The sequence below is a fragment of the Mustela lutreola genome, chromosome X (genome assembly GCF_030435805.1).
Source record: "Mustela lutreola isolate mMusLut2 chromosome X, mMusLut2.pri, whole genome shotgun sequence".
In the NCBI taxonomy this organism is placed as follows: Eukaryota; Metazoa; Chordata; class Mammalia; order Carnivora; family Mustelidae; genus Mustela; species Mustela lutreola.
In genome coordinates, this window is record NC_081308.1 from 61289808 (window position 1) to 61307939 (window position 18132).

Sequence of the window (18132 nt, forward strand, 5' to 3'; positions counted from 1 at the left end):
TTGTCTGATTGCTGAGGCTAGGACTTCTAGTACTCTGTTGAACAGCAGTGGTGATAATGGATATTCCTGCCATGTTCCTGACCTTAGCGGAAAAGCTCTCAGTTTTTCTCCATTGAGAATGTTATTTGCGGTGGGTTTTTCATAGATGGCTTGATAAATATTGAGGTATGTGCCCTCTATCCCTACACTTTGAAGAGTTTTGATCAGGAAGGGATGCTGTACTTTGTTAAATGTTTTTTCAGCATCTATTGAGAGTATGATATGGTTCTTGTTCTTTCTTTTATTAATGTATTTTATCAAATTGATTGACTTGTGGCTGTTGAACCAACCTTGCAGCACTGGAATAAGTCCCACTCGGTCATGGTGAATAATCCTTTGAATGTACTGTTGGATCCTATTGGCTAGTATTTTCGTGAGAATTTTCGCATCTGTGTCCATCAAGGATTTTGGTCTGCAATTCTCCTTTTAATGGGATCCTTGTCTGGTTTTGGGGTCAAGGTGATGCTGCCCTCAAAAAATGAGTTTGGAAGTTTTCCTTCCATTCCTATTTTTAGAACAGTTTTAGGAGATTAGGTATTAATATTTCTTTAAATGTTTGGTAGAATTCTCCTGGGAAACCATCTGGCCCTGGGCTCTTATTTGTTGGGAGATTTTTGATGACTTCTTTAATCTCCTTACTGGTTATGGGTCTGCTCAGGTTTTCTATTTCTTCCTGGTTCAGTTTTGGCAGTTTATAGGTCTCTAGGAATGCATCCATTTCTTCCAGATTGTCAAATTTGCTGGTGTATAGTTGCTCATAATATGTTCTTCTAAGTGTTTGTAGTTTTTTGGTGTTGATTGTGATCTCTCCTCTTTCATTCATGATTTTATTTATTTAGGTCCTTTCTCTTTTCTTTTTGTTAAGTCTGGCCAGGGTTTATCAATCTTACTAATTCTTTCAAAGAACTAGCTCCTAGTTTCGTTGATTTGTTCTACTGTTCTTTTGGTTTCTATTTCATTGATTTCTGCTCTGATATTTATTATTTCTCTTCTCCTGCTGGTTTAGGCTTTCTTTGCTATTCTTTCTACAGCTCCTTTAGGTATAGGATTAGGTTGTGTACTTCAGACTTTTCTTGTTTCTTGAGAAAGGCTTGTATTGCTATATATTTTCTTCTCAGGACTGCCTTTGCTGTGTCCCACAGATTTTGTACGGTTGTGTTTTTGTTATCATTTATTTCCATGAATTTTTTCAATTCTTCTTTAATTTCCTGGTTAAACCATTCATTCCTTAGTAGAATGCTCTTTAGCCTCCATGTATTTCAGTTCTTTCCAACTTTGCTTTCATGATTGAGTTCTATCTTCAGGCCATTGTGATCTGAAAATATGCAGGGAATGATCCCAATCTTTTGGTACCAGTTGAGACCTGATTTGTGACCCAGGATGCGATCTATTCTGCAGAATGTTCCATGTGCACTAGAGAAGAATGTATATTCTGTTGCTTTGGGATGGAATGTTCTGAAGATATCTTTGATGTCCATCTGGTTCATTGTATCATTTAATCCCTTTATTTCCTTGTTGCTCTTTTCCTTGGATGATCCATCTATTTCAGTGAGGGGGTTGTTAAAGTTGCCTACTATTATTGTATTATTGTCGATATATTTCTTTGATTTTGTTATTAATTGGTTTATATAGTTGGCTGCTCCTATGGTAGGGGCATAGATATTTAATATTGTTAGATCTTCTTGTTGGACAGACACTTTGAGTATGATATAGTGTCCTTCCTTATCTCTGTATAGTGTTTGACTTAAAATCTTTAAATTTTTTTTTTAAATCTTTAATCCTGCTTTCAGGATTTTCTCTTTGTCACTAAGACTTATAAATTTTACTATTAGATGATGGGGTGTGGACCTATTCTTAATTGATTTTGAGGAAGGTTCTCTGCACCTCCTGGATTTTGATGCTTATTCCCTTTGCCCTATTAGGGAAATTCACTCCAATAATTTGCTCCAATATACCTTCTGCTCCCCTCTCTCTTTCTTCTTCTTCTGGAATCCCAATTATTCTAATGTTGTTTCTTCTTATGGTATCACTTATCTCTCTCATTCTCCCCTTGTGGTCCAGTAGTTGTTTGTCTCTCTTTTGCTCAGCTTCTTTATTTTCTGTCATTTGGTCTTCTATATCACTAATTCTCTCTTCTGCCTCATTCATCCTAGCAGTAGGAGCCTCCATTTTTTTATTGCACCTCATTAATAGCTTTTTTGATTTCAGTGTTGTAAGATTTTAGTTATTTTATTTCTCCAGAAAGGGCTTTTATTTCTCCAGGCAGGGTTTTTCTAATATCTTCCATGCCTTTTTTGAGTCCGGCTATCACCTTGAGAATCGTTGTTCTGAACTCTAGTTCTGACTTATTACCAATGTCCATATTAATTAGGTCCCTAGTCATTGGTACTGCCTCTTGTTCTTTTTTTAGTGGTGAGTTTTTCTGCCTTTTCATTTTTTCCAGATAAGAATATATGAACAAGTGAATAAAACACTAAAAGTGTGGCAGAGACCCCAGAAAAATGCATGCTAACCAAATCAGAAGAGATCCTAAAACTGGCAGGAGAAGAAAGGGGGAAAAAGATAAAAATTTAAAATAAAAACAAATTATATATATATATATATATATATATATATATATATATATATGAATGACTGGTGAATAGAACAGAGCCACTCACTTGATTTTGGTATCTTAGAAGAAACTACCTCCCAAAATTTTAAAGAAAGAAAAAGTTATATATGTAAGGGTACATAAATATAAGGGTAAACACAATGAAGGGATGGCATGTGACTGTAAAGATGAAAATTTAAAAAAAAATTCTAAAAAAGGAATTGATAAGATAAGTTGGTTGGAAAAAGAAAAAAAAGAGGAAGGAATGTGCTCATGCTGGAGACTAGAACAAAGCCATGTGCTAGATTAGGGTATATTTTGATCTATTAGAAGAAATTGTGTCCCCAAATTTTTTAGAATAAAGAAAAAACCTATGTGTATACAAAAAGGAAGGTTAAATACAGTGAAGGGATAAAAAACAACTATAATATTGAGGGTTTATAAAGATCGTTTTTAGAAAGCTATTGTTAAGATAAACTAGTTAAAAAAACGCTAAAAGAGGAAAGAGGAGAAGTTAAAAAATAGAATAAGAAAAAAAATAAAAGAAATTAACTTTGCAAAAGGAATGGATCATGGGGGAAAAGCCGTGAATTCTCTGTGTTGCTTTCCCCTAGCTCTGGAGTTCTGCTGTTCTCCTTGAGCCACCTGTGAGCTTGGTCTTGCCTGGATGTTCTTGCTAATCTTATGGGGGAAGAGCCTGTTGCAGTGATTCTCAAATGTCTTTGCCCGAGGTGTAATTGCACCTCCTTGCCAGGGACTGGCCTAAGTAATCTGCTCGGGTTCACTCTCAGTAGCTTTTGTTCCCTGATCGCTTTCCACAGAGCTCTGGAGGACAGGGATGAAAACGGTGGCCTCCCAGTCTCTGGCCTGGTGGAGCTGAGAGCTTGGGGCCCCACTCCTCAGTGTGCCCTCAGAGATAGGCAGTCAGTCGCTCCTGTCTCCCTGGTCTCCGGCCACACTCCGAGCTCACCCGGTCTGTGACGAGCATTTCTTTCTCTGGTGCATGGCCCCTTTTGGAGTCTCCAAACCCAACAGATTCCTGCCGAGCTGCTCCTCCCAGAGCAGGAAGGTAGTCTCCCTGGCTCTGCCACTTGTGTTGCCCTGCTCAAAGAGCTGTAGCCCGACTGTGTCTTGGATCATGGTTTAAGGTAATCCTGATCTGAAAGCTCACTCTTTTGGCTCTGTAATTGGCTTCCCCGCTCCAATACCTGGCAGCTGTGTCACACTCAGACACCCTCAATCTTTCTGTGACCCCGTGGGACCTGAGAGCACACTGTCCCATGAGGGCTCCACCCCTACTTAGCCTCTGGAGTGATTTCCATCAGTGGAGCAGACTTCTAAATATTCTGATTTTGTGCTCCACTGCTGCACTGCTTTCCAGGAGCTGGACCTTCCTCTCATGGCCTACCTTCCCTGTCACATCGGATTTCCTTCTCTGCATGTCCCACCTTTCAGAAATTAGTCAATTTTCTGTTCCTAGAATTGCTGCTCTTCTTCTCTTCTATCTCCTGTTGAGTTTTTAGGTGTTCGGAATAATTGGACCTATATAGCTGAACTCCTGGGATGTGATGTTGTTTCAGTCTGCTACTCCTCTGCCATCTTGCCTCTCTCTATAGACGGTATATCTCTATCTGCCATTGGAAAAAACAAACAGTTTTGGAAGCTATAAGCACATAGGGACTTTATTCGACCTGAGCTGACAATCTCCAAGGGAAAGGCAAAATGTTTCAATATTAAATTAGAATAACAGCCCAGGATTAACAAATTAATAGTATCTTTATTGACATTTCTATTTGCAGAACTATTACTTAGTCTGATGACTATGTTTTTTTGACCAAGAGGACTATCAAAACAGTTTTTGCAATAAATTATGGTCTATTTAGAATTTATTATTAAAATCATTAGACCTTTTATATTTGCTTTCATAATACCCTTTATCAGAAAAATTGAATCAGTTGTTTGAGAATAGTGACAATGATGTACATGAGTGCACCTTCTATTTGGGCAGCAGTTCAGCTATAATGTAGGGATGCCAACGTGTGGCACATGGATGCAGCATCAGAATCTTTCTTAACATAGTACACGGTGGGTTAGAGCTGACATGATTTGTTACTACTGGTATGTAGTGGAAAGAGCATGGACAGATCTGGGTTTGAATCATGGTTCCATTACTACCTGTGTGATCTTGAATAAGACAGTTAACTTTTCTGAGGCTCAAGTTTCTTTCTCTGTTAAAGAGGAGATAATAATGTATATCTGCTGGTGAGGCTTAGAGGTAATACATATCAACCACCTCTCACAGCATGTGACATTTGATAGTTGCACCATAAATGGTAACTGTTAACTCTAGTGCCATGCCCTCCTGCACGCGCGCGTGCACACACACACACACACACACACACACACAATCTTTTTTAATCCTTAACAACAACCCTGTGAAGTAGGAATTATTGGTCCTGTTTTACAGATGAAGAAAATGAGTCTCAGAGAAGCTAAGAGTCTGGTTAGGATGACACAGGCAGGACTAGAACCCAGTTTTCAAGTTCATTTTCTTTCCATTCTACCACTACTCGCCCAGGTGTAAGGATACCCTTTCAACTGCTGATGTGGCTCAGTCCAAAACAAGTTTGCTTTAGTGGCAATGCAGAACCAGTGTGTTATTTTGCTTATTAGTGATGATGATTAGCTATGTCATGTGTTAAAGTCCATTTCCAGACCTTGTGGGGATAGACAGATAGGCTGGCACAAAGGGTAAGTTAGTCATGGCCCAAATTTGTACTTCTGCCCTGCCCTGTTAGCATAGCCCTTGGCAAAGTGTTAAGGAAAAAAATCATGACTTAAAAAAACCCACAATGCTGTATCACTCCACACCCAATAGGATAGCCATTATCAAAGAAATAGAAATAACAATTATTGGTGAGGATGTGGAGAAATTAGAACCCTTTTGCATTGCTAATGGGAATGTGAAATGGTGCAGCTGCTGTGCAAAATGGCATGATGGTTCCTCAGAAAATTAAGCATAGAATTACTGTATGATCCACTTATTCCACTTCTAGGTATATACCCCAAAATTGAAAGCAGGAACTCAAGCAGATATTTGCACAGCCATGTTCATAGCAGCCTTATTCACAATAGCCAAAAGGTGAATGGATGGATAGATAAGTTGTGGTATACACACCATGACATATACCATATACTAACGGACTATGACTCAGTTTTAAAAAGGAGTAAAATTCTGATCCATGCTACAACATGGATGAGCTATGAAGACATTGCGCTAAGTAAAATAAGCCAGTCACAAAAGGACATATTGTTTTTCACTTCTAGTAGGTTCCTAGAGTAGTTGAACTGATACAAAGTAAAATGATGATTGCTGGAGGTTAAGTGGGAAATAGGGTTGGAGTTTTAGTTTAGGAAGATGAAAAAGTTCTGGAGATGGATGATACAAGGTTTGTAAAACAGTGAATGTACCCAAAGCTTGTACACTTAGAAGTGACTAAAATGGCAAATTTTGTGAGATATATATATATATATATTTTTCTTATTTTAGTAGAATATATATATATATTCTACTAATATTCTACTAAAATAAAAAAATAGTTTTAACTATTTCAGACTTTTTATGAATTAAGAAAAACTTAAGTGTATTTTTTTTAAAGATTTTATTTATTTATTTGACAGACAGAGATCACAAGTAGGCAGAGAGGTAGGCAGAGAGAGAGAGAGAGGGAAGCAGGCTTCCCGCATAGCAGGGAGCCCGATGCGGGGCTCGATCCCAGGACCCTGAGATCAAGACCCGAGCAGAAGGCAGCAGCCCAAACCACTGAGCCACCCAGGCGCCCCTTAAGTGTATTTTTTTAAATGTGTATTAGTATCAGTTGTACTTGAATTTACTTTTTTAGTTGATAAGTTCAAAAATTTAACAAGAAAAACAGTATTTTATCAGAGTGGTAGGATTATGATTTTTCTTTATACCTTTTCCAAACTTTCCACAGTGGTGTCAAAATTACTTATATAATGTGGGAAAAAAATGTAAATATGTACATATGCATACTTCTTTAAAGTTATGTACGTAAGAAGTGAAAGTTAGAAATGGTATATGTATCTTTTTTCATTTTTGTTGGGGAAGGTTAATTTTTTTGTAAGCTGTATGTTACTGAACTGTTGGATGATGAATTTACCTAACAGCTATTAATTGAGAACCACTGTGCTTAGACCTGATGTTGGCAGAGCCTTTTATACTTTTCTAAAAGTTGCCTGTTATTTGCTAAGGTTTGACCTTATGAAATTACCAATATAGACTTGTTTTCTCACCTATACAAACAGCAGTTCCATACTAGTTCAGTGTAATAATTTTGAAAGGGAAGCAGTGTGGCAGAGTGGAAAGAACTTTGGAGTAGGACTCAGAAGACTGAGGTTCTGGTCCCACTTCCATACCTAACTATTACATATATATGTGGGGAAGTCACTTCCTTCTCCGCTTCATTTCTCATATTCTTGAGGTGAACTTGATTATACTAATGTAGTCTCAGTTTGATGGAGTGACTTGGCTCTAGTCTTTCTGAGGATGGGGCACCTAAGTCTTTTGACCTCTGGCCCATTGGTCTTTATAGCATGTTGGAATGTGGCTTAATAGGTGGAAGAGGGGTGATTTGTGGTCTATGAAGTCAACAAAATTGAAAGGATATATGAAGAAGGGCATTCAGAATCAGGGGGCAGGGAGGGCAGGTAGAGGGGTAGGAGAGGTTGGGTAGGCTTGGGCAGACAGAAAGAGCCTTGATGTCTGAATTCCAAGAGTGGGAGAGGTAGATAATTGGAATAAAGATAGAAAATACTACATAGTTGTTTAACAGTCTTCTGGTTTTTTTCTTGCCTTGTAGGGGATCTGTGGGGCCCTTTGATCCTTTGTGTGACACTTGCATTGTAAGTACTTACATTTCCTTCCTCTGCAATTTGAGATAGACTATACTTTCTTGTGTGGAGTTTCAAAATTGAAGGAAATTTTGAATATTTTATTTAGGATATCTATGATATATTGTACTCCTTATGATTTCAGTCTAAAAAGTCAAGTAGTTTTCCAGATCAATTCAAAGAGTGATATAATTAAAGATGTGAAAATTATTCTCCTCTCTCTTTACCAATAACTTCTTAGCCTGTTTAGCCATTTCTCTTGAAATGACATTTGTTTACTCTCATGCACCTCTCCATCAGTAAACTAAGTGAATTAAATATTTGTAGGTTTAAGTACTGTTTATTTGTAAACCTAATTCTTCTTAAATCTTAATAATATGAATGAGAATGAGAATAAATTAGGAAGAGTAGAAGTGTTCAAGTTCAAAGAAAGATCATACTTTAAAGTGTTAGGCTTTCCATACACATTGACATAAAGGGAGAGGACAGGAGAGCATAGTTCCATTGGAGAGGGGAATATAACCATTGGTAGTGTGGAAAAAATACTGCATTAGGATTCACTTCTGGGTTCTCATCCTGACTGTGCTATCACCAGAGCAATTTTGGACTACTTAGAACCAAAATGTGTATAATTATTTTTTTTCCTATTTACAGAAAACTTTTAAATACCTTCTCTTTATTTTATCCTCATAGCAAGAATATTATTTTCTTTTTTTGACAAACAAGCTTAGGTTCAAAGAGAATGGGGACTGAACCGAGATCACACAATCAGTGGTAGACTTGGGATTCAACCTTAGGTTTCCTTGACTGCCCACTGTCTTCCTCTGTGATTATTTTACATCTCTGCCCACCTAACCCCTCTGGGTCTCCTTTTCCATATCTATAAAAGGAGATGGCTGAGGATCCCTTCTAGGCTTGACTTTTTATGATTCTAAACTGAACAAATTTCTTAATGGCTTCTCTGCCCATTTTTTAAAAAGATTTTATTTATTTATTTGACAGAGGGAGAGATCACAAGTAAGCAGAGAGGCAGGCAGAGAGAGAGAGAGGGAAGCAGGCTCCCTGCTGAGCAGAAAGTCTGATGCAAGGCTCAATCCCAGGACCCTGAGATCATGACCTGAGCTGAAGGTAGAGGCTTAACCCACTGAACCACCCAGGCACCCCTCTCAGCCCATTTTTCAATGAGAATTAAACATCTGGTAATTTAGGCAGTAATGTAGAGTGCTGTTTCTTACGCCTTTAATAACCACATCAAGGGCAATACTCCAGTGCGTTGATGGACAGGTTTATATTAGAATGACTGAACATATGCTTTTTAAGTTTTAAAAGATTAACATTAGAGATTATGTAGTTTAGCCCAATTTATTTGCAGAGAGGAAAACTGGAATCTCAAGACATCCAGTGATGTACTCTAGTTAGCATACCTAATGACAAAACTTGGATCACTTTCTGGATCTCCTGCCTTCGAGGCCCATTAATGTTCTCTCTTCATACCAGGCGAAAGCAGTAGAGATTCCAGACAACAAGTGATCAGTGCCAGCATTCCTTGCATCGGATTGTTAGGACTCAGAATGGAGTACATACAGGTATAGAATACGGAAGCCTGCCCTGGCAAGCAGCATAGCAGGGCAAGACTTACTAAAAGAGGTTGTGAGTTTGGTGTTACTGGAAAAAAATAACATTCAGTCCAAGTGTTCTAGTCCACAATTCAAAAGTTTGTAGAATTCTTAGACAAAGAGAAGATATATCAGTGCCTGCTGAACTACCCCATTTTTTTTGAACTACCCCATTTTAAAGTGAAGTCTTTTAGTAATAATCTGTGTTTTGATTCAAAAAAATAAACTAGATAGGTTTATAGACTCTTTCCATTCTGAAATGTCAGAACTAGGGGTGCCTGGGTGCCTCAATCAGTTAAGTGTCTGCCTTGGGCTCAGCTTATGATCCCTGGGTCCTGGCATCTAGTCCCCAGTCGTGCTCCTTGCTCAGCAGGTAGCCTGTTTCTCCCTCTCCCTCTGCCCCACCCCAGCTCATTTTTTTTCTCTTTTGCTCTGTTCTCTCTCATATAAATAAAATTTTAAAAAATAATAAATAAATGTCAGAACTAAAGCCTTAACTGAAGGATTATAAATGCAAATGTATCTAAGGGGTAGAGAAGTAACCTGAATGTGTACATGATTTGGTGACCTGAAGCCCCTTGTGAAGGGACCTGCTGCTATGTCAGTCAACTGCTCCCAGTTGTTGCCATGTAGGAACGTAGGCCCACTGTTAGAAATTCTTCAGGTTTTTTAAGAAAATCCAGAAATATGTATTTTTAAGTGAAACCTCCCAATTTTAAAATATTATCACTTGAATTGAAACCCATTTTAAATCTTGTATGGACTAATAACTCCATGTCTGTGAGCCACATTTGACCCTTCAGTTTTTAACCTCTGCTTAACCAAAAACGTCTTCAGTAATCCATTTACACATCCCAGCAAGGCCAGATGTGGTGACCCATGCAGTCCTGAGGCATTTGGAATTGGAAATAAGGGAGCCATACCAAATATTTCTGACGTCTTGCTTTCGTACAACCTATATATTATAGATCTTCAGGTGAGGTTTAGGACAGCTCTCTGATTCAAAGTTTGCTTTAACTTTATTGCCGTAAATAAAAGATGAAGCAATTCTCATGCCATTTCCTTCTCACAGAATGCTTCAAAGAAGCTCTATAGATAGTGAAAAGGATGGAGGACCCCAGTTTGCAGAAGTGTTTGTCATTGTCTGGTTTGGTGCAGTTACCATCACCCTCAACTCAAAACTTCTTGGAGGAAACATGTGAGTATTATTAAAATGTACTTTTTGCCTTGCCAGATAGCATATCTTAGACTTTTAAGGAAGTCTGGCTAGTTAGGTATTTTTTTAAAGAAAAATGAAAATAAATGAGGGCTAAAGAGAAATTCTCTTAAACCCACCGAAAAGAGATCACCTAGTTTAACTTACCTTAAATTATCTAGGGTCCTGTGATAAGCTTCAGATGCTCTCTCCAGCTCCTGAAATCATGTGGAGACTTTTTTTGTGTTAGAAGATTATGTCCATTTTGTGGAGGAGATGGTCCATAGCTTCCAACAAATTCTCAACTAGGTCTTTAAACTAGAAAAGATTAAGAACCACTATCTTAGAAGTTCATCGGGAGAAGGAAATCTCTAGGAATTAGAGTAGATCATCTGGTACCTTAGGTGGTTGACTCTCAAGGAGTTTGAGAGGAAGGGAGAAAGAGTAGAGGGAGAGAAAAATTAAAGCTTATGCTTAATACAGAAGCCTCCTTATAGAATGAATCTTAGGGTATAGGTATTACATATTTGAAGGAAGGTAACAATCTACGTATATAGAAACCTGTGAAATAAGCCATATCATGATACAGATCAACTATATTTATGATCTTTAAAGATGTATGTTATTTTTTAGATCTTTTTTTCAGAGCCTCTGTGTGCTGGGTTACTGTATACTTCCCTTGACGGTGGCAATGCTGGTTTGCCGGTTGGTGCTTTTGGCCGAGCCAGGACCTATAAACTTCATGGTCCGTTTTTTTGTGGTGATCGTGATGTTTGCCTGGTCTATAGTAGGTAAGAATGTACTTATCTCTACAGTAGCAAAGCATACAAAAACATGAGTTAGAGATGACAACCAGATGAGGTGCAGTGTAACTCCTGAGTCATATGAGAGTGATAGGATTCTTGCCAGTATCATCCACAGAACCCTCTTCTCCAAGTAGGCAACATCTTATCAGAGTTGGATATCTGGCCTTGTGAGATACAGAGGGTCATATTCTTTCTTTTTTATTCTTAAATAATTGATAGGGTCAGGAAAGGAGATTATACTAGATCTAGCTCAGATCCTAACATATAGGAGGCATAGGTGACTTGAGAAATGACTTGGGCCTTTTCCTAACAAATTAATCATGATAAGAATAGTAGCCAGCATTTACAGATTGCTTATTCTAGGCCAAGCACTGTTGTGAGTGCTTTATATGTATTATCTCACTTAACCCTTATAACTCAAATAAAAAGTAGTATTCTTAGTCCCTTTTTTTACATATGAGGAACAGACCCAGTGAGGTTAAAACACTTGCCCTAGGACACATAACTAGTGAATAGGGGAATTATGTTTCAAACCCAAGCAGGTGACACACCTGTTTAGAACTGTATTATACTACCTCCCAGTATAGGTTGTTATGAGTATTATCATGTAGTACATTTCTGCTTCAGTAGAAAATTCTGCCAAAAATTAGGAAGAGCCTATAGTGGTGGCAGTGAATGCTATGTGCTCATTGTTTTTGCATTCCTAAAATTCTACCTTCAACTAGAACTGCTCACTGGCTTCTTACTTCATGGGATAGACAGACTGCCTAATATTTTTAAGTGCATTAACATACACATTTGCTCTGGAACATGGTTAAAATCCAAGAAGTAATCCAAAAATACAGTCTGAGAATGCCAGAATTAATATTATAAAGACTGTGTGTTAAGCTCGAGTGCTTTACCCATGGAGAACCCCCTCATTCCCTCACTTAGCGTCTGATAACTTACCATACTTGTAGTTGTGAATATCTGGTGTCCAGGCTTATAGCTGTTCAGGAAGTAGAATCTTAGAAGAGAGAGAGGCTCCTATAAGCATTCCATTTTCTAATTCAGCAGATAGTTCTTGAGCACAAACTGTGTGTCAGGCATTGTGCTAGGCACAGTCTCTATCCTCAGAGTTCATAACATAGTGGAGCAGCCAGACATGTAAACACTTAAGGGCAATAGGTGTCCCAGGTGGGAGATGGAAGTGTGTGCAGGGTATGGTGGGGACACAGAGGATGTACGTGGGCAGTTCTGCCTGCAATGGGAGGATATGTGATGGTTGCTCAGGAAAGATTGCCTGCAACGGATGATCAGATGTGTGAAAGGTTGAGTCTCATTTCCTGGGTGGACAAGAATAACATCTAAAAGAGCCAATAACTGAATAATGATAACAATTACTCAAGAAGCATAGCAGTATGAGGCCATTTGCCATAGGAGCAACTCGCCTTAGACATTTTTCTCAGTGTATTCATCACAGGTCAGTAACTTCTCAGAAAAGGTTAGGAAGCCCCTTTTAGAAAGATTTTCATGTGAAATGGTTGACAACTTTCAGAGTTTAGTATTGGAAACAAGTAGCTCTCAACTGTCTGGAAAAACTATGCCGCAGAATGCGTTTTTCCCCAAAGGTCACAAATATAACTGAACTTTTTGTGTAATTCTGTGTTCCAGACTAGGCCAAGCACATTAAAGTATAGTAAATGTTAGTGGCTGTGACAATCTTATATTAAAGATTCCATTTTGTTTTGTTTGTTTTGTTTAGCCTCTACAGCTTTTCTTGCCGATAGCCAGCCTCCAAACCGCAAAGCCCTGGCCATTTATCCTGTTTTCTTGTTCTATTTTGTCATCAGTTGGATGATTCTCACATTCACTCCTCAGTAAATCAGGAAATGGAAATTAAAAACCAGTGAATTGAAAGCTCATCTGAAAGATGCAATTCACCATGGAGCTTTCCCTCTGGCCCTCTTTTGTGTAATTTTGGAGGTATTTGGTATGTGAGGATATTAAAAGGGAGCCATAAAGCACCATCACTGCTTATAAGGAACTGATGTTTGAAAGGCTGTCCTTTGCCTCTTGATGTTATTTCTTTAAAATATGTAGTATATGCAGTATAGTGCTGCCTTAAGGCGTGATAGGGTCACTGTGGTCCATTCAAGTGACAGCCAATGATTTGGGAAGCACATGAATGCATCCTGCAAGTTGAGTGGAATTAACTGCTGTATTTTCAGTTTTGAGAATACCAGTTCAGGTGCGGATCTTAAACACATTGCCTTATGACTATTAGAATATGCCTCTCTTTTCATACATAGGAATGGGTAGTCTATCCATTTTGTTTTATTTCTTTCTTAGGCTTAAAAAGGCAATGACAGAGGTTGGGAAGGGGCTTCATAATTGCAGAGGAGAAAACATGCATTAACCAGTATTCAGATTTTGACTGGAGAAAATTCTGCACTTGTTGCTTTCTAAAAAAGCGAAGGACAGGTAAAGAATCAGCTTCTTTAGTTGTTCTGTATGGTTCCCTTTCCACCATGCTTATTAACAGTACCTCATTGACACTCTAGTTTTTAAATCTTGCTCCCTAGCTCTGAATATGCAAGCTGTTCGTAGTCAATATGTAATTTTCCTGTCATTGAAGCTCTTGGTGGACCAGTGCTTGAACTTATCCAAGTGGGAGACCTCAAGAATTTTAGATCAGTAGGCCCTTAATGCATATTATCATTTGGGCACTTGTTCTTCAGGGTAGATTGAGGCATTTTGGACACAGCATAGCTCTAAGGAAGCCCTCGTTATTCTGTGTAGTCTGGACTTTAACTAGAAAGTAAAGCTAAATCAGAAGCCTGCATTTAACCCCATGCACATGGACGGATTTAGCGTTCTGATGGCTGGTTCACAGAACAGCTAGATGCTTAGAGCATGACGTTGGATGCCATGGGTTTACAGCTGCCACCTCTTCATAGTGGGCTTAGCAGTTTTTTCATTAGTTGTGCTTTTTGTGTTGGGGAATAGCAATTTATATTCTTGGTTTTAGACTATATTTGTAAAGCTGCTTAGCTTTTCTTTAGACGAGTACTTTTTTTTGCACATGTGCACCTACTTGTATTCTCAGCTATTTATACACACAAGTGTGAAGGCTTTTCAGGGAGCAGAGTGTCTGGAAAGGCTGATTCGAAGCTAAACATATTCCTTTAGGGTAATATGAACTGCTGCCATCTATAAATTGCACATTGAAGAACTCTTAATAGACAAAAGATTAGGAGTCAGGCTGAAAACATTCATTGTTAAAGATAGGAATTTATTCCATGGTTTTTCTTTATCATGGAATCTAAATATTTATTCATTTTTTTAATCTAAAGACTATCTACACATGGATATATAATTTTAAAAACGTATTTTGTCCATTCCCAGATTAACCAAGAATACTACTAGGACAAATGGGTTCTTGGAGTTATCACTAAATTACTGAGCATTTCAAAGTTGGTCCTCTCAATACCAGCCTTCTCCAGACGTTTTGGTTATTATATATTTGTATTCATTTTAATTTCTCTTCTAAATTTTAAAATAAACCTGCTGAGCACAAAGCCAATTTTTCAGTCTTGAATTGGTAAAGACAATATTTTGAAACTGGCTTTGATTTTGAAATTGGTCCTTAAGTTATCATCGTCTGAAATTTCCATCGTCTGAAATTTCCCAACCTTTACTAAAAACTTCTCTTTTCCAAAGTTATTTCATTATCTGTCCCAGTGGTTATAATGTAAAATTAAAGAAATGATCATGTTTTTCAAAAGGGAATTGCCTACCGAATTTTACTCAGGCTAAATATTTTGATCAGAAATGTTTAAGGTTACAACAGGGGTGGCAGTTTTATGGTGGGGAGGGGGTTATATTGGGTGTTAAGGCAGTTTGTTCTGTGTGTTAATCTCTTGCTCTTGGGTGATTTAAGGAATGGTTTTATTTGATTTAAATGAAGATGGGTAAAATGGAGATTATCTTTCTGAAAATGAATGGTCAGTTTTATGATATAAATGATTATTTTCTTAATATATGCAAAAAAAGTGCATTGCTCTCTGTGGCAGAAGACCTGATTATCTGGAAGTTATAACCCTCAACACAGCTTTCCCTGGTTTGCTGCAAAGGCACATGGCTAATTATAGAAAGAAGGACTAGAAGAGAAAGGGATTTTAACAAAGGAAATCCTGTTCTAGGAATTGGGAAGTTTCATGCTTTAGTTGAAACTCAAGTGTATGAGCATCATTACCCAAATATACTGCATCCTTGCCGAATGTGGTGCATCACTGACTTGGGTTGTCATTTGCTGACCCTACTTCTGAGACTGAGCCTCTGTTGTAACATTCTTTAGCAATAGAAAGGTGAAGACTGGATATAATTGCTCTTCAGATTATAAAAACTCAACTGATGCAAACGTATTTGAATGTGCAGTGTAGTCTTAAATGTCAACCATTAATTGTCAAGTCTTTTGCCTCTTGGGAGTCTTATTACATGAGTTGAATAGGATCTTTTTATTGTGATGGATTTTTCTGTTGTTGGGCAAGGTGGGCTTGTCACAGGACATAGGACCAGTCAGCATTTTACTGTTTACTGTATTTGTCTTTTTATAAAGTATTTCCCAGATGTGATTAGAAGGCTAGCAAGCCTGTAGTTAAAGATTTAATTGTATACTTCTTATAATCAAACTACTTACTCTACCTGGACTTCCTAAAGATGAAAATGAAAATCTCCTGTCATTTCAAATCCTTGGGTGACGTCAAGTCATTGGAATTTATCTACATGCTATAATGATATGATCAGACATCCATTGCATGAGCTGTTTTATTCCAGAGTAAGATACTGAAATTGTTATTCTTAATTAGACTGTTAATTTCTGAGACAGTTTGGATAGAGATAAATCTGTGAATGTTAATTCATGTATGTAAATTATAAATACTTTTCTAGATTCTGTGGGCTTTTATTGAAAATAAAGAATTTCTAGGGATTTACTCAGGCCATAAGATGGCTAAGTAATAATAATGACAATAATATTACTACTAATAATGGCTAATATTTATTGGGCACTTACATTGTGCCAGGCAATATTCTATTTTTTTAAGAATTTTTATAACAGCTTTGTTGAGATATACTTTACCATAAAATTCATCCTTTTAAAGTGATGTACAATTAAGTGATTTTTTCCAGTATATTCACATAATTGTGTATTATCACCACTAGCTCATTTTAGAACATTTTCATCACCTCCCAGTAAAATCCCATATCCAGTAGCATTACTTCTTTTCCCCTTCTCCCCAGCCTCTGGCAACCACCAGTCTGCTTTCTGTCTCTATTGATTTGGCCAGGCACTATTCTTAAGTGCTTTTTATGTATCTCCTCTACTCCGTAACAAAAAGTGCTACAATTCTCATTTTATAAGTAGAAAATTGAGTCACAGAAAGGTTAAGTAAATTGCCCAAGGTCACACAGTAAATTGATTTAAAATAGGAAAACACTAAATGGGAGCATAGTAGGACACAGTTTTGAACTGCATTGTTATGTACATGAAATGAATATACCCTTTTCCCAGGGTATGGGTATGCTCCCTGTCATTAGCCATTACACCCTACAACTGACTGGAGATAGATAACTCTCATTCTTTTTATCCCCCCTGAGTAATAGAACACTATATTAGCATCTGAGAAAAACACAAGAGCAGTTGTATATTGGAAAGAGTTAGGTTTCCTGCCTTCCCCCACCTTCAGCCCCTTTTGTCTCCTTTCCCCCACCTGACACATGCACGCATGCACGCTCCTCTTCTTTTTCCCAAAGTCTTAAGAGTCAACCAACTTCTGCCTCTTTCATTTTAATTCTCCCAGAGGGAAGATTAGTGCATCAAAATTTAACCTGTTTATTCAGGTGCTTATAGTCAGGGGATGCATCTAGTCACTTATAATACCAGTTATATTTCTAAGACCTCGGAGAGCAGTAGTGTGAGAAAAAATCTTTTTTAATTGGTTTAAACTAGGTGGGGAAAATAACAGAGTAAGGGCTTTGCTTTAATGAGGTCAGTGGTTCCAACTGGTAGGAAGTAACCACATGCTACTCTTGTTCACTCTGTTCTGTTTACTTCAGAGCCTTTGTGCTCTGTGCCATCACTGCTGGTAATTTCTTGGTTCTCTTCAATACTCCATTTTAATCCTGATCTTTCCTGTAAATAATGAACCTATGGAAAGAGTAAATCTGTAAGATGATTTGTGAATGTTAAACGTGCAAATAAAAACACTGGAAAAGGAGATTTTGTACATGTCCATTCTTGAGGGGAAAGACACAGAGATATTTGCTACATACTGTTTTCAGAGGTAATATATTGTCATCAGACAGTACTGAATGCTGTGTAGGATTGGACAGGCAGTAATTTTAAATCACATTTACTGAGCAAGTAATATACACCAGGTTATTATGTTAGCTGCTTTATAACAGTATCTTCTAATCACAGCCGCCTTTTAAAGTTTTGTTATTAACCTTATTTAAAAGTTTTGAAACCTGGGAATTTGGGGAGGTTAAATAAATTGTCCAGAGTTGCAGTGAGTGGTGCAGCCAGGGTTCAAACTCAGGTTTTATGACTCCATAGTCTTCTATATTAGTTCCTTGCCAAATTAAAATCATACCTACCCACTTAAACTAAGCCACATCAATCAGGTAGCTTAATAATATGGTGGGAAACTGGGATTTCACCCATCTTCTGGGGACAATACTGGTTTCTGCCTTAAGTTTATGATCTACTTGGAAAAACCAAATTCCTCACCATCCGTGCACACTCATAGTTGAAATGCATTGTGATTCTTATTTTTGGTACCACATAAAACCTTAGAATGGTCAGTGAATATAGGAGAAAGTCTTTGAAATATTGGGAGAATTTGTATCATCCAAGAGGAGAGGGGGACATTCCAGATGGTAGGGAATATTTAAGAAAGATGAGAGGTAGCAGCCAAGTCTAAAGCCATG

The 18132-nt window shown here is 37.8% G+C and overlaps 1 protein-coding gene across 1 annotated transcript in view; it reads left to right on the forward strand.

The window, feature by feature from the left end:
• YIPF6 (Yip1 domain family member 6) overlaps nucleotides 1–17420 on the forward strand; it is a 38208-nt gene extending 20788 nt beyond the window's left edge. Inside the window, exons 4-7 of the mRNA XM_059157075.1 lie at nucleotides 7513–7555; nucleotides 10232–10357; nucleotides 10988–11145; nucleotides 12905–17420. Coding sequence (XP_059013058.1) covers nucleotides 7513–7555; nucleotides 10232–10357; nucleotides 10988–11145; nucleotides 12905–13023 — 446 coding nt within the window. The 3' untranslated portion in view covers nucleotides 13024–17420. The remainder of the gene's footprint in view (nucleotides 1–7512; nucleotides 7556–10231; nucleotides 10358–10987; nucleotides 11146–12904) is intronic.
• The last annotated feature ends 712 nt before the right edge of the window (nucleotides 17421–18132 follow it).